This window comes from Paroedura picta, chromosome 2 (assembly GCF_049243985.1).
Source record: "Paroedura picta isolate Pp20150507F chromosome 2, Ppicta_v3.0, whole genome shotgun sequence".
Classification (NCBI taxonomy): domain Eukaryota; kingdom Metazoa; phylum Chordata; class Lepidosauria; order Squamata; family Gekkonidae; genus Paroedura; species Paroedura picta.
In genome coordinates, this window is record NC_135370.1 from 91797171 (window position 1) to 91814083 (window position 16913).

The 16913-nt window shown below is 44.9% G+C and overlaps 1 protein-coding gene and 1 long non-coding RNA gene across 3 annotated transcripts in view; one reads left to right on the forward strand and one right to left on the reverse strand.

Moving 5' to 3' along the window:
• LOC143829960 (uncharacterized) overlaps positions 1–16913 on the forward strand; it is a 103259-nt gene that overhangs the window by 54342 nt on the left and 32004 nt on the right. The gene's annotated exons all lie outside the window — the stretch shown is intronic.
• OTOG (otogelin) overlaps positions 1–16913 on the reverse strand; it is a 180046-nt gene that overhangs the window by 30713 nt on the left and 132420 nt on the right. For both annotated transcript variants that reach the window (XM_077321603.1, XM_077321602.1), the window contains exons 41-46: positions 15172–15392; positions 12925–13063; positions 11210–11404; positions 7093–7305; positions 875–979; positions 224–334 (exon numbers count right to left, since the gene is read on the reverse strand). In XM_077321603.1, the coding sequence (XP_077177718.1) occupies positions 224–334; positions 875–979; positions 7093–7305; positions 11210–11404; positions 12925–13063; positions 15172–15392 (984 nt within the window). The remainder of the gene's footprint in view (positions 1–223; positions 335–874; positions 980–7092; positions 7306–11209; positions 11405–12924; positions 13064–15171; positions 15393–16913) is intronic.

The window sequence follows — 16913 nt, forward strand, 5'->3', positions numbered from 1 at the left end:
AGCAGGGGAAAGGTAGGGTCAGTCTGGATCAATCATGCATGCTGCAGAGGGAAAATTTAAAGCGCCCAAAATCAAATTGGAAATCAAATTCAGTGATCATCAAATCAAATTCAGTAGGGATTTATTTGAGCTGGCAGTGGGTAAAAATCCCCGTGCAGACTACACTCTTCTAAAGCCTTTATATTAACCTGATGACTGTTAGTAAGAAATGAACTTGACATACCACAAATGTATGATACACAGCAGGTACCTTCCACATGGGCAGCAATCAGAGTTTGATCTGGTTGACAGTTTGGAATTTGTTCCATGGACTCACATTTTTCTGGATCACATTCTGAAACACATAGAATAATCTTAATCAGCCATTGGAAAGAGTACTAATATCCTAGTGCCCTTTGTGAAGAGACTGAATCAGCATGGGGGAACATAGATGTAGTTACTTCTCTGTATATGCCAAATTAACATCTTGCACAAAAAACAAGCATATATGTTCTGTAATCTTTTCTAGGCATAGACTATCAAACATATCCATTTAGGGTTAAGAATACTGCCAGCCATGAAGAATATTTGGGTATCTTTTTTTAACCTTTCTTTTGTTTTGTTTTGTTTTTTACTTTGGGCTTGATGTAGACTATGAGATTGTGATAAAAGATGCCTTTCTGTTCACAGAGGTTTTTTAGCTCAAAGAGTCTTTCTTTGAATGGAAGGGGATCTATCCCTAAGATTCTTAAGAGAATTTTTTTTATCTTAGTGGTATTTTATCTTAGTGGTAATTTCATTTGTCACTATTCAGATAGTGAAGGACCTTGATTACAGTTCGTACAGTGAGGGCACAGACTGCTTGTTTGATTTCATTTATTCATTCAATACTTACCACATGTATAATTGGGACAGCAGGAATCATCACGGTAATAAGTAGCTAGCTTCTCTAGCCCTTTGCATTCAGGAATCAATGTTTCACAGAGGCTCTGATTACAAGCTTTTGAGAGAGGAGAAGAAGAAGCAAATAACGACAAAGGCATATTACCAAATGTGGTAAAAGTTGATGAATTTATAAATCCAGTCAGAGTGTTTGTTGAGTATCAGATGTAGGTAACTGCTGTAAGCTAAATCCACACAGGACTATAGTAACAATGATAAACATATTTGGAGTAAGGGGCATTGTGAACATTCAAAGTAAACCACCCTGAGCTGCAAGGGAGGGCGGTATAAAAATATAATAAAATAAATAAAATAAAATAAATAAAATAGGAGATTACAGTTTCCCTTATCCCCTCAGATTTGCTAGTTTGAAATACACTTTTAGATTAATCAAGTCACCTAAAGGGTTATACTGGCAGTCAGCAATGATTTTCATTTTCATTGTTTTAAAGAAGAGATAAGAGCAGCAGTACAAGATTACAGCTACTGAAATATAAATATACTAGCTTCAAAGCCTATTCCTAAGAATGGGCCTTGAAAGTGTCCCCTCCCCTGGCCCCCAGCCAGGCAGCTTAAGGTGACTTTGGGCCTCAGCTTGCAGCCGGATCAAGTGGGGCGGGCGGGGGCTGGCCAGCTTGTTAGCAGGCCCAGGGCAGAGCTCCTTAGCAGGTAGTCAGCAAGCCGGGAGGCCCTCATTAGCAGGCCCTGCTTAGCAGGCCAAGAGGCCCTCATTAGCAGGCCCTCTCCACTTACTTGCTGCTGGCTCCTAGCACTGAGGCTCATCTGAGAGCAAAGAGGCTAGAGTCTGGGGACAGGGGGCTGGAGCTGCAGGGGAAAGGCCAATCATGTGCAGCCAGCTATGCTGGCTGCACCCTGATTGGCCCTATTCCAACTTAGACAGCCGGTCACATCCCATATTTCACAAATATACAGAGGAACGATGGATAAGGATGGCTACACGATATATTTTTAAAATATCAAAAAAGAAGACCTGACCGGGAGCACTTTTAACCTGTTCTAAGGAAAAGTTCACATGTTGTAATAGGATTGGGGGGGGCATGGGGGGAACCAGTGGGAGATTTGGGGGGGGGACATGGAGGGGTGTTACTGGTGCTGATGAGGTATCACTTGTAGGTAAACCTGTAAATTACATCATGACCCTCTAAAAATTGCTGGTAAATCTATTGCAAAACCAAAGAAGAACAATGCTATTTATGGGTTTTCCCCCTACATGACATCAAGCCATTGTTTGTCATTAAAGGAAGGAGCTTGAGGAATTCTCAGGCTCTCATGCTCTTTCTTCCACCCACCACTACCAGTGAGAAAATTAAATGCTCCTGCCTTTGTGGCACTCCATAGCTTGTAATTTCACTTTGTAATGTCACTAAACCAGGTTTCCAAACTAGGATTTAAGCTATGGTTTACTACAAAAGCATAAGCATTACATTTTCTAGTTGTAGATTCAAATGGGTAGCTGTGAAGCTGTTTTATTGCGAAGGAACTTCAAGAACAGGCTAGAAAGGGAGATTGCAGAAATGCAAGTTATTACAACACTCAAAACTATGACATACCCTGGACTTAACAAGGACATAGATTTTTTTTATCTCACTATTCATGCTAACCTTGTTCAACTTGTGTATCCATATTCCTCCTATCATTATTTGTGATAATGTGACTGTAAGGTAATGGTAATGTAATGGAATTTTAAGTTTAACTCCCAGTTCTTGGGATGAAATAATTGCCAACAATTCCCTTACAGGAATGTTTGACACTTGTATGATGACAGATGGGGTGAATAGCAAATGGTGGGGTGGGAGCCTTTGATCACTGACAGAGTTTTATTTTTCCTATGTTTTTGTGAACTACAACTGAATTCCAGGAAATTTATTGCCTGTTTTGGCAAAGAATTATCATATGGCTGTATTTGGATGTGTGACACAGTTTACTAATTTAACAGAATTATTTTTTGGTATATATCCCCACTGTCATGTAGGGAGTTCTTAGTCTGAGGAAGAGTGCTTGCACTCGAAAGCTCACACCTTGGATAAATCTTCGTTGGTCTTAATGGTGCTACTGGACTCTGATTTTATTTTCTAGTTGTGTGGATTTCCCAGGTTGTTCCTGTTACTACAAACCCAGGAACAACAGCCATGGTTTGTTGTACATCTTACCTAACTTTTTTTTTTTTTTGCATCATGAGGATCTTTGTTCATCATATGATTAAACATGTTGGCTAATAAATAACCAAGCATGTTAATAGCCACTACTTAATTGCCAATGGAAAATTAAAATTCCCCTCAGGTGATCAACTAAATGGGTTCTATGAAGAATAGATGTATGGGTCTCTTGTTATTTATAGTTTCAAAGATCTACTAGTTTTGATTCACAGGGACACAAGAACAATGGCCACAATGATATATAAATTTGCTTGTCCACAATGACATAGAAAAAACAGATCTGCAGTATAGCAGAGCCCTCTCTTTAACCTTTCTAGATTAATCTAGCGCCATTTTCACACTCACTGTATAGTCCTGCAGAAAGCAATTTGGGTAGGAAAGCAATTGTGGTACAAGCTGTGTTAGGGCAAAGAGACAACTTTACAACATTCTATTTAAGTTTCTAGTTACCATCTTTGAATAGTGAGGAAAATACGCGAAGGTGGTGGCAAGTGCATTCAAGTCACAGCTGACCTATAGCAACTCTATAGAGATTTCAAAGCAAGAGATGCTCAAAGGTAGTTTGCCATTGCCTGGCACAACCCTGGTATTCTTTGGAGGTCTTCCATGTAAATCCTAAATTGAGGCAACCCTGTTTAGCTTCCAAGATCGGACTAGCCTGAGCTATTCAGGTCAGAGCAAGAAAGAATGTCAGTACAAAGGAGGAACTTCAACCAGGCTAATAATAATAATTATTATTATTATTTATTTGATTTGTATGACCGCCGCTCTCGGAAACCGGCTCGCGGCGGTTCACAACATTTTAATACAATACAATATATTAACCATTAAAATTCCCCATTAAAACCCCATTAAAACAATGACTAAGTCACAATGATGGCGATTAAAACTATTCCCGTACAGGCCCACTGGATGAGCAGAAGGGAACGGAGGATAATTGGGCATAGGATGGAACACTCTGGGGAACCAGGTCAGTTTAGTACTGGCCTCCCCCCTCCGGGGAGAGGGGTCCGATCTTAGCCCCGGGCCATCACCCGGCCTTAGACAAACGCCTGGCGGAAGAGCTCCGTTTTGCAGGCTCTGCGGAACTCAGAGAGCTCCAACAGGGCCCGCAGCTCTTCAGGGAGCTCATTCCACCAGGTAGGGGCCAGGACCGAAAAGGCCCTGGCCCTTGTCGAGGCCAGGCGTGCCTCCCGGGGTCCTGGGATCATCAGCAGATTCTTACCCGCAGAGCGAAATGCCCTGCGGGGGGCATAAGGAGATAGGCGGTCCCTCAAGTATGCAGGACCCAAGCCGCGTATAGTCTTAAAGGTTAGTACCAAAACCTTGAACCTGATCCGGAAACAAACTGGCAACCAGTGCAGCTGCTTCAGCAGAGGCTGAACATGGGACCTCCAAGATGATTTAGTGAGGACCCGTGCAGCTGCATTCTGTACCAGCTGTAACTTCCGGGTTAGAGACAAGGGTAGGCCCGCGTAGAGCGAGTTACAGAAGTCTAATCTAGAAGTAACCGTTGCATGGATCACAGTGGCCAGGTGTTCCGGGGGCAGGTAGGGCGCTAGTAGCCGAGCTTGGCGTAGATGGAGAAACGCCGTCCGGGCTACCTTAGTGACCTGGGCCTCCATGGAAAGTGAGGCATCCAGAATCACTCCCAAATTCCTGGCTTGGGGCACAGATGACAATTGTACCCCGTCCAGGCAGGGAAGACGCGCTTCCTGTTCCTGCTCCCTTCGGCCTAGCCAAAGGACCTCCGTCTTAGAGGGGTTGAGTCTCAGGCGGCTCTTCCTGATCCATCCAGCCACTGCTTCCAAACAACTGGCGAATTTTTCTGGGGGGAGATCTGGCCGGCCATCCATCAAGAGATAGAGCTGGGTATCATCAGCGTACTGGTGACACCCAAGCCCATAACTCCGTACCAGCTGAGCCAGGGGACGCATATAGATGTTAAATAACGTGGGGGAGAGCACCGCTCCCTGTGGCACCCCACATGGGAGTGCAAAGGAGTCGGATAACTCCTCCCCCACAGCGACCCTCTGTGATCTGTTCTCTAGAAAGGAGGATAGCCATTTAAGAGCCACCCTTCCAATCCCAGTATCAGCGAGGCGGTGAACCAAGAGCTCGTGGTCAACCACATCAAATGCGGCTGACAGGTCTAATAGCACGAGAATGGCCGACCCGCCCCGGTCCAGCTGGCGCCGGAGATCATCTGTCAGGGCGACCAGCACAGTCTCCACCCCATGGCCAGGACGGAAGCCAGACTGGTATGGATCAAGGGCCGAAGTTTCCTCCAAAAATGCTAGGAGCTGGTCCGCGGCGGCCCTCTCAACCACCTTGCCCAGGAATGCAAGATGCGATACCGGGCGGTAGCTGGCGGGGTCCCGCGGATTCAGCGATGGTTTTTTCAGAAGAGGGCGAACCACTGCCTCCTTGAGCCGCTGAGGGAATTCTCCCGATGTAAGGGAGAGGTTTATAATCTCCCTCAGGGGAACACCTATCCGTGGGTCGCTGATCTTAAGCAACCACGACGGACAGGGATCAAGGGGGCAAGTGGTCGCCCTCACCGACCCTAGCAATTTGTCCACTTCGGATAAAGAGAGCCGCCTGAAGCCATCAAACCTGATCCCCCGTAACGGCCACGGAGCTTCTAGTTCACGAACTGTATCAACTGTGGCAGTAAGGTCACGACGGAGCGACAAGATCTTATCCGCAAAATAGCTCGCAAAAGCCTCGCAGCCTAGTTCCAATTGACTACTATTTTGATGCCCTCCTTCGAGGGCAGTAAGGGTCCGAACTATCCTAAATAATTGGGCTGGGCGAGAGCTAGCGGACGCGATTTCCGCAGCAAAGTAGTCACACTTTGCCGCTTTCACCGCCATCTCATACGCCCTCATAAGCGTGCGATGAGATGTTCTTGTAGCTTCGTCGCGGGTCTTCCGCCACACTCGCTCTAGCCGTCTCACCTCCCTCTTCCTCTCCCGAAGCTCCGCGGTAAACCACGGGGCCTGCTTGAGGCGAGGGCGGAGAGGGCGCTCAGGAGCTATCTCGTCAATGGCGGCCAACAGGCGGGACTGCCAGTCCTCCACCAAGGCCTCCAACGAGACACCGGAGGGCATCGGGTCCCGCAGAGCATTCAGGAATCCTTCGGATTCCATAAGTCTCCGTGGGCGGACTAAAATGCGTCCGTCACCCAAACAGGGGAGGGGTGGCATCCGTAGGCGAGCCTTCAGGGTATGGTGGTCAGACCACGGAACGATGTTGTTAGCCACCAGATCGATCTCAACACCAGCACCAAAGATCAGATCCAGGGTGTGGCCAGCCTGATGAGTGGGACCAGCAACAAATTGCGAGAACCCCAGTGTCGCCATGGCCGACACCAGGTCCAGGCCAAGTCCTGGAGCCGACGAATCCGCATGGACATTAAAGTCCCCCAAAATTAATAATTTGGGGAACTGCAATGTCCAGGCGGCCGCCGCCTCCAGCAGGCCCAGCAGGGCATCGGGCGGGGCAGTGGGTGAACGGTACACCGCCCAGATGGCCACGTTCTCGACCGATTCCCACGTCAGGCCGACACATTCAACTCCTGGGATCGATGGTGCTGGGAGAGCCCTGAAGGCATAACTGTCCCGGACTAGGATCGCCACCCCACCCCCCCTACCATGGAGCCGGGGCTGATGGAGGACCGAGAAGCCGGGTGGCGCAAGATCTTTAAAGCCTGCCATATCCCCTCACAAAGAACCTCTTAATTGCCCCTTACTTGTCCATCCTTTAGAAGATACACACCCCTCTTTCTTTGTTCTCTGCCATCTAATTTCTTCTTTAACATTTCAAATTGTGAAAAACTCAAATACTGCATTAAAAATTAGACAAGTTAAGTAATAGTATATTTGTATATTTTGATATATAGAATGATGCTGATTAAGCCATAGTTATAATACCATGAAAAATTAGATAACTAGTAAGTAAAACTCATGTATTACATATTAAAGATACTTACTGCAGACTTTCTGAGGACAACAGGTCTGATCATCAGGTACAATTAAAGCCACTTCTCCGAAGTGCTGGCACTCAACTTCTTGACTAACCGAACAATTGTACTCTACAGGAGTAATAGTGTCATTGTCAACACATCTGTACATGCAACATCCACTAAGAGAGGTTTTCCACGTCTCACCCAATGCATGAGGCACTCCAAAGCTGTCTGTACAAGCTGAATTATTGGGAAAAAATATATAAAATGCATAAAGGTCTTGTTTATTCTGTGACAGAAAACAAACACAAGTCATAAAGAAAGTGTGTATTCAGATTCAATATTTATCATGGAAAACCACTGTTAATGCTGCAACTTTTCTGATTTATAGTACTTCGCAATCTACATTTTTGAAATATGGCAGTTTCTATGAAACTCTTAAGTATCTGTACACTCACCAAGAAATGTTTTACTGGAGAAAGCAAAGCAAGCAGACAGCTCTCTAAACTGCAACATTTCAGAAGCAATGCTGCAACTCCTATTTCTGCTAGAAATTACATGCATTTATGCATACCTTTATTTATTTATATTTATTTATTATACTTTCAACTTTTACCCTGCCTCTCCCAGCAAGGCCAGCTTGTGGTGGCTTACAAGTTTAAAATAATACAAAGATATTAAAACCATCATAAAACTTAAAAGTTAATAGCAACCCAGTAGCAGCATCATTTACAGAGATCATAACAGTAATTAAATATGTTCCATCATGTTATCTTCTAGCCAGCAGGATATGAGATCTAGGCCGGATATGAGATCTCCACGGTGTGTTGGTGAGAATCCTGGCCGCTGCATTCTACACCAACTGCAGTTTCCGGGTCAAGGATAAGGGTAGGCCTGCATAGAGCAAGTTCCAGAAGTCCAGTCTAGAGGTGACCGTCTCGTGGATCACTGTGGCTAGGTGTTCTGGTGCCAAGTAGGGCGCTAGTAGTTTGGCTTGGCGTAGGTGGTAGAAGGCCAGCTGCGGTATTCTTGTGACCTGCGCCTCCATGGAGAGGGAGGCATCAAGGATCACTCCCAGGTTTCTGGCAGAGTGGGCTACTGTTAGACGTACGTGCAGGTGGGTAGGCACTCTTCCTCTCTTGGTCCCTTCTTACCCAGCCACAGGACCTCTGTCTTTGTAGGGTTGAGCTTCAGACGACTCTGCTTGAGCCATTTTGTCACCTCTTTCAGGCATCTGGCTAAGATTTCTGGGGGGGGAATCAGGGCAGTCATCCATCAGGAGGAAGAGCTGGGTGTCAACTACATATTGATGGCAACCCAGCCCAAACCTCTGTACCAGCTGAGCAAGAGGGCGCATGAAGATGTTAAATAGTATAGGAGAGAGGACTGCTCCCTGTGGGACCACATGTTAGCTGATGACGGTTGGATATTCTCTCTCCTATTTCAACACTCTGTCCGCAACCCCGGAGGAATGAGATCAGCCATTTGAGAGCTGTCCCCGAATCCCGGCATCGGCAAGGCAATGAGCTAGGAACTCATTATCTACAGCAGTGGTCCCCAACCTGCGGGCCGTGAAGGCCATGGTGCCGGGCCGCGGCTCCCTCTCCCCGCCCCCCCCGCAGTAAAAAACTTCCCAGGCCACAAGCTTGTGGCCCGGGAAGCTTCTTACTGCGGGAGGGGGGGAGAGGGAATCAGGGCTGCGCCCGCGCATTGCGCATGCACGCCGGGCTGCGCATGCACGCATGTGCCATGTGCGGCCAAAATCGCGCATGCGCGGCAGGAGTGTTGCAGATTGTGTGCGACGCCATGCGGAACCCTGAATTTGTAGCGTTTACCAAAGGTAAGACTTCTGCAATATTTAAGTCGTGCGGAATGGACCTTAGTTTGGTAGCTGGATTTACGTGGACCTTTCATTTTCTGGCAGTCATTTTATGCTGATAGCAGACAGGCACCATTGCCCTGCTAATAGCCTAAAATGGTTACAAGCAATTTCACTTTTGCTGCCTCCAAGTGGGGAAATTCAAAATCAATTGCTGAAATGACTTTCATCCACTTAGGCTGAGGCAGATGCTCCTGTCCTCTGCTGGTTCACTTCCCCCCATTTCTCAAGGAAGGAAAGCAAACTGACGAACTGAAATCGATGACTGTGCACTTAGCTCAGTTTGGCCAATCGAAGGCTGGCCCCCTTGCAGCTCTGTTTAATCTGAGCTGCATATGGAACCTGCCCTGCCCACAGCTATCAGCTTCCACTGCACAGCCCTTCTTGGGCTAGCCACCCCTTAACTGAGCTGTAAGTGAGCTGTAACAGGAACCACTCCAACCTGCTGCCCTACCTGATCCCTAGCTGGCACCTCTTGCAGCTCAGTTTAAACTAAGAAATGTAACAATAAATTAATTAATTAATAATTTAACAATAAAAATCATTAAAACATTATCGTTTAAAATTGCCTACTGCAATATCCTTCTAATTCCACTGTCATTTATTTGTTTGCGTGTTTATTTATATCAGTTTTTTAGACCCATGGTGGGAGATCTTTCTATGCAGGAAACCATCCAATAGCATTTGGAGGGCTATGATAGGAGTAGTGGGAAGTGAAAATGGAGGGAGGCCCATAGTGGTTCTTATTTTTTATTCTAACCTCAACCACAGGCCTTGTGGAAGAGCACCGTTTTACAGGCTCTGAGGAAGTGCATAATCTCTGTCAAGACCTGGATCTGCACTGGTGTCAAGGCGTCCTCTGGCAGTTCTTCTGAGGAGTAGGAAGAGTTGCTGGAAGGAAGGGCTCAGACAACCATAGGCTATTCAATAGTCGCCTGAACCACCTGCTGACAAACTGCAGCTGAAAACGGAGGAGTAGACCAATGACTTAGAGTGCTTGGAATCCTCACCCTTCACATTCCAGGAAAAGACTTACAGAGGTCTTGCATGATAGAAGGAGATCTGCAAGGCTAGCCCAGAGGCGGCTACAGTTATCTGACTGAATAGCCACAGAACCAATGCCTAGGCAGTCTGTAAGCTGCATTCAAGCCACAGGCTGGGTGCAAGCCGACATGGAAGTAACTACACCTTGCACTAGAAAGTTGACATCCTCCATGCCCATTTCTTGCTAGCTGGACTGCTTGGACTTCTGACCTTGCACCGAACCTTGTGACTACAGTTTTCTGCCTGCCTCGTACTGCCTGAGACTCCAAGACTGGATTTACAACAATGACCTTGGATGCTCTCTTCTGCTCAGCTCTAACTTGGTACAGGTTTGGTACAGGATTCTCTCTGCAGTCTTGGTTCCCATTCCTCCCTTGTATTCAGCTGGTGTATAACAGCTAGATCTCTCCCCTGAACTAGCACTGCACTGCAGGCCTGCCCCGCTAATAAAGCTGATAGCTTATTCTTCCAGGCTCTGGTCCAGCTGGATTTCTTTGGGTCCAAGGATTATCAGCAGATTTGTATTTGCCAGTCTTAATGTTCTCTGGGGATTATACTGGGAGAGGCAGTCCCATAGGTACACAGGGCCAAGACCACATAAGGCCTTGAAGATTAATGCCAATGCCTTGAACATGATTTGGAACTCCACCAGTAGTCAGTGCAGTTGGTGGAGGGTAGGTCTTGTGCAGCCGCATTTTGTGCCAGCTGTAATTTCTGAATCATAGTGAGGGGTAGGCCCATGTTACTGTGGTACAATCTAGAGATGGCCATTGCATGGATCATTGTGGTTAGGTTTTTCAGGCACTAGTAAGCTTCCAGTAGAGCACTAGTAGCTTTGCCTGGTGTAGATGGCAAAATGCCTGGTGAGCTATATTCGTGATCTGAGACTCCATAGTAAGGTAAGATGCAAAGAACTGTATTCTTTGCCAATGCTGATTGTGTGTTAGAAAGGCAAAATAAGGGGATACCTAGAATTAGTCACACGTACACAACAGATAGCAACTTCTAATATTGTTTAGTGATGGCCACATAATTCAGGGGCTTCCACAGGAGTTAATTGAGGTTTTTCCAGCACATACCATTCTACTTTATATGTGAAAATACATATACACAGAAAAGCTTGTTTAATTTATGTATGTATACAGTAAATAAACAGGTTAGGATCATAATTTTTGGTCATCACATTACTAGGTAAATGTAAAAAAAAATGTAGCAACCTACCACACTTCTCTTCTGGAATGCACAAATCAGAATGAGCACGATGAAGGATAGTTCCTTCTGCACAGACACATCCCTCTGTGAGTATTAAACAAGAATCTGAAACCTGAGGTACTGGGTCCAGATTCTGACAAGTAACCGGTGTATCACAGGCAGATATACAGGCCTTATAGAGAAAACCTTCTGAACATGGAAATGCTAGTGAAAAAACATATGAAGAGAACGTTCAAGGTTCAGTTACAAGCTATATGCCAAAGCATAAGAAAACAGATATAGGCACCTCTGTGTTTTATAAGCTTCATCCCATACAATGCCTTTTTAAAAAGTACATTAACAAATATAAGTCAAAATATTTTAAGCATAAAAAACTAATTAAGAAAAAGGACAAGTACACTTTTAGTTCTAGCATCGCTGCAATCAGTAACAATACAAGGAAGCAAATAATATGTTCTTGCTATTTGTAGACATATACAGGTGAAAAGTCACTGATTATATATTTTTTTCTTGAACACTGTGGAGACCTTATATCCCCAAAAGAGAATTCAAAGGACTTAACTGCTATGGATCTTTGAGCTTTGGTCTCTGATTAATGCTTAATTTTTTTTTCAAAAAAAAAAAAGAACGTATCAAGCTGAAGATGGCTATCTTTTATTCAATTTTCAAATAGATGTCAATCTTTCAAATGAGTGTCAAAACGAGCTCCTAGTTTCTTCAGTGACACTGTGTCAATTTTTTACTTGTTCTTCGAATTTTATACTATTTTAGATTGAAGTATCTGATTAAAGTTACACTGGTATTCTATTCTCAAATTACCTTCCACATTTTTTCTTTTAGAGTCTACTGGTATCAAGTTCACCATAGTGTAATCAATTTCAACATGACCTTTTCCCTTCTGTATGTGCTGAGGCTGGATGAGATGCTGTATGCTATATTCTGACAACTGTAAACTTACTATAAACCACTCTGAACCACAAGGGAGGGCAATACAGAATTGCAATAAAATAATATGAATTCTCATGTGTGGGGCAGGATGTGGTCACTTCTGTAGAAGTATGTGTGTGATGTACTGAATTTAAAAGCCATATGCTTAAGCACTAAGGCAGGTAACACTTCCTTATCTCACTTGATTTACAGCAAATTATGCAACAAGTCCATGAACAAGTTTGAACTTGAATCAGGTCTCTGATACTAACCTTCAAGACTTTGTCCCACAGACCAGTGGTCCCCAACCCGCGGGTTGCGGCCTGGTGCCTGGCTGCGGCTCCTTCTTCCCTCCCCCCCGAAGCGAGAAGCTCGCCAGGCCAAAGTGGCCGATTAGCTCGCGGCCCGGCAAGCTTCTTGTTTCAGGAGGGGAGGGAAGAGAAGCTTGCTGCTTTAGCGGCCGATTTGCTGGCGGCCCGGAGGGGCCGGGAGGGGGAGGCGCGGCCGCCGGCATGGCGGGGGCGCAAACGTGCGTGCGCGGACTGCCGCGCATGCACGTTTGCGCCCCTGCCGGGCGCAAACACACATCCGGGGCAGTCTGCACATGCGCGTTTGCGCTGGGGCTGCCGCGCGTGCGCGGGCCCCCGGGCTGCCCTCTCCCCCCACTTCGGAGCAGCGGTCCGCAGCGGCCAAAAGCTTGCGGACCGCTGCCACAGACCACACTATCTTTTCACCAACTGGCATTAACATGTTAGTAACATCAAGGCAAACATAGTACATGAACACAAAATACTTACGACAGTAATTGGAGCTCCTCCACTCTATGCAGATATTAAATTTGTTACACAAGGCCACATAAGCAGCCAGTGCTATACATGGATTCTGAATATATTCCATATCTTGGACCCACAAATCGCAGAAAGAATCTGGAGAAACCTTAACATATACACAAACACACACAAAAGTACTTATTTAAGTTAGACATAGGTAATTAGAAAGAAGGCTACAAAAGTTTAGTGTTGACTGGTACAGTATAATGACTAAAATATTACAATAGAGCTCAGGTATTCCCTTTTTGAATCTTATGTTGCCATAAACCCATTAGACAAGTCACCGCCTCTCAGTTTGCCCCCCCTTGCACTTCATCTGTAATATGGGGAGGTGGAATACATTTTATATATATATATATATGTCTGTCTGTCTGTCTGTCTGTCTGTCTGTATTTATTTACCACCCTCCCCGGAGGCTCAGGGCAGTTTACATTGAACTTATGAACCATACATGAAACAATCTGCATTAATAATCAAACAATAATATTAACAACAGTGGTTGTAACAATTAAATAATACAACAAATAAAGTAACAGCACACAATACAATATAATAGCACAACAGTGCAACAGTGCAATGGCACAACAGGTCCAGAGTGCTCTGGTAGAGTTTCGGGGTTGGGGGGAGCAAGGGCCCTTCATTCGCTCTTGGTTATGCCTGGTCTCAACCAAATGCCTGGTGGAAGAGCTCCTTTTTGCAAGCCCTGCGGAACTGTTTAACTGTTTCACAGTTTTGAAATTGGGCTATAGAAAGGCGGATAGCGGAAGGACTCTTGCAGAGTAGGGCAAGCCAGTCAGGTTGGCAGAGCAGGTGGGCCGGCCAGGCTGGCAGGGCAGGCCTGGATAGACTCCCCCGATGGCCAGGAGGCACAGGAGAGTGGTGTGGCCATGACAGAGCAGGCCCACATAGGCTCACATGGTCACCCAGTAGCCAGGGAGTGCAGCACGCCTGTAGTGGAGTATACCCGGACAGGCTTCCCCGCTCTCTTGGCTTACCTAGTGCCGGCTCTTCCTCCTCTTGCCAAGTGCTGGGAAGAGGCATGGAGGAGGAGGAGGACTACAATTAACTTCAAATCATCTTGATTACAAACAAAAAGAAAAGAACCAAAAACAAAACAAATACTCTATTTGCAGTCTATCTTGAGTTTAAACGAGCAGCAATACGAACAGGTATCAAGATCTTAACCTCCACTCTCCACCAGTTGCTGAACTTGCTTTGTAGTCAGTATTATTACCTGAGCTTGGACTGCTTTTGGAAGATGTAACCCAACCCTGGGTGGCCTTCTGACTTTTCCTTTGATTATGCTATTGGAGCCTGGACTGTGATTTTTGGAGTGTGATCTGAGAATCACTGCGGTCAGACCCTGTGGTTAATTGGGCTTCCCTTTTGCTTAGTAGCCAGGACAGCTGCATATACGCACTCAAGCACAGCGCAAAAGACAGTCCACTCTGGAGATCAAATTAATTGAAAAAACTGCATGTGGAATGGTCTTACTCCCTAAGCCATAGTTCAATCACTAAATGAGAAACGGAGGTGGTGACGACATTGTTGATTTTAACAAATTATGGGTGATCCATTCATAGATATCTTTTGTCATGTGTAATTTTGTCCTCCCAAGGACTTTTCCACACAAAGGCTTCCTCCACACATGGACCTACAACCTTGATACTAAACAAAAAACAGAAGAAAATAAAACTACAAAAATGCCAAGCAGAATTCCTAGCATGGGAAATACCTCATTATGTGCCTTGGGAAATGCTGTATGATTATCTTGAGGAATATAGTTAGATTACAAGAGCACTGAATCAGTATTTTTAAAGAACAATTATCAATAAATTATTCAACTGCATTTTCACCTTTAATGTCTATATATTTGTTTGGTGGCATTTGTTGTCATTCTTGATTTCTAAAATTCTGTATGTTGTTGCTCCAGGTCACCATCTTTGATATGTAGCTACATTATGCTTGGATAGTAATCATCAGCCAGTAAAGTGCTAAACAACTGGTGAAGAGTGTCAGCAGACAGCTCACATGATGATCAACCAAGGCCCTTTCCCAGAGAAGGTTTTTCTCCAGAATTTACCAATGATTTGGATTAAGGAAGTTATGGGTAAAATATAACTCATATGACAATAATTTCCACTCGTAAACTATGGCTAATAAAAATATTCAAAATTAAATAGAATTTCATCAGAAAATCAGAAGTTAACGTACATAAGGATGGCAGCTGCTGAAAGTCTGGTTCAACAACGTATTTAAACAAAATGAACAGTCCATGACAGAACAGTTTGTTTCACGGCTTCTTGGTTCTCCAACATACTTCAGTGTATTTGCCACCTGCCAGCTATCTGCAAAGATAACTGAAGCATCCACAGCAGTTACAACAGTCCTGTTAGGTAGCATGAGGTCATTTGTTGAGCGTCCATCACAGAAACCTGCACAAGGCAACAGTCATATATTAACAGATTTTCATATAATCACTAAACCCTAACGTATTAGGGTTTATATACATAACAGGCGTTGTCTCATGGCTTAAGTGCCACTCAGCGCTTAACACCCACTCAGAGCGGCTGTCTCGCCCCTGTGGTGCCTCCTCCTCCAACTGGCTTGCCTGTCTGTCCAGCAGCCAGCCAATCGCCTTCCGTTCCCCATCCCTGACCACCCCCTCCTTGTTCTGCTTCCCTCTGAGGCTTGGAGGCTGCGGATCCCTGCTGTGTGAGAGCTGCCCCTGCCGGTGAGTTCCCTAACAGCTGCCTGCAGCCTTTCCAGGTCCTGGCGGGAGGGGGAGCCCATCTGAGCCTGTTGTATTCCTGAATGCAATGGGCTTGGTCCTACTATACTACATATTATGTTTATATACAAAGCTGCATGAAATAGCTTCAATCATGTGACAATACAAAACCACATTGTACTTTTGACTTGCAAAAGAAATTCCATAATAACATTGTTGCCTCACAGAAATTAAGACCTTTGTGTAGTTCTAAATTGTGATGATATTTCATGTTCTAGTAACATCTAGAAAAAGCAGTTGCTAAGCCATTTTCCATGCAACTTCTGTTCTAGCTTTCCAGAACACAAGCAGCTGGAGAATAGTGCCAGCCTGTCAATCAGCCTTACCATATATACCGTATTTGCTGGTGTATAAGACGACCCCCCAACATTTCCACTCAAAATATAGAGTTTGTTACATTACATTACAGTACTATGGGCCACTATGGGCAGCTATGTCTATCCTAACTGAAGTGCACCCGGCGTATAGGACGACCCCCCCACTTGGAGGCATGTTTTTCAGGGGGGGAAAGTAGTCTTATACGCCAGCAAATACTGTACTAAAAGTCTGCTGCATGTCTTGGCCTGGAGGATGTAATAATGCCATTTGTAGTCAAAGCCAGTCAAATTGCTGGTTTCTACCTGGAAAATGTATTATTCAGCTGTATATATATGTGGATCCTTCAGTGCTATAAAGAGAGATCAGCATGTTCACTTTCCTTCGGTATCTACTATTTTCATGAAAATGCTTTATGATGCTTGGGTGGAGATGGATGGGGCAAGCAACTAGTCTCTTTTTAATTATTTCTTTTCACAACTGAGAAAGTGTCTAACCTTGGTATTTTAATTTCTTGAAAGTTTTTGTGAACTAAAACTGAACTGAAAGGATGGATTACCTTTTTCAAGCAAAGAATTATCAAACCGCATAATTTGGAAGTTATGACATAGTTTACTAATTTGCTATTAATTTACTTTTGCCTTATATCTATATTCTTATGATCCTTGTTCCATTGTCTGAGTGCATGTACTCAAAAGCTCATACCTTGAATGTAGTAGAAACTGGTGTCCAGAGAGCGGATAGCGCTCTCACTTTAACTACCAGGGGTAGGGGACAGAGCAGCATAGGCCTGCTCTGGTCCTGTTTCTGGAATTGGGGTGTGTGTGGAGCTAATGGAGTACCACAGGCC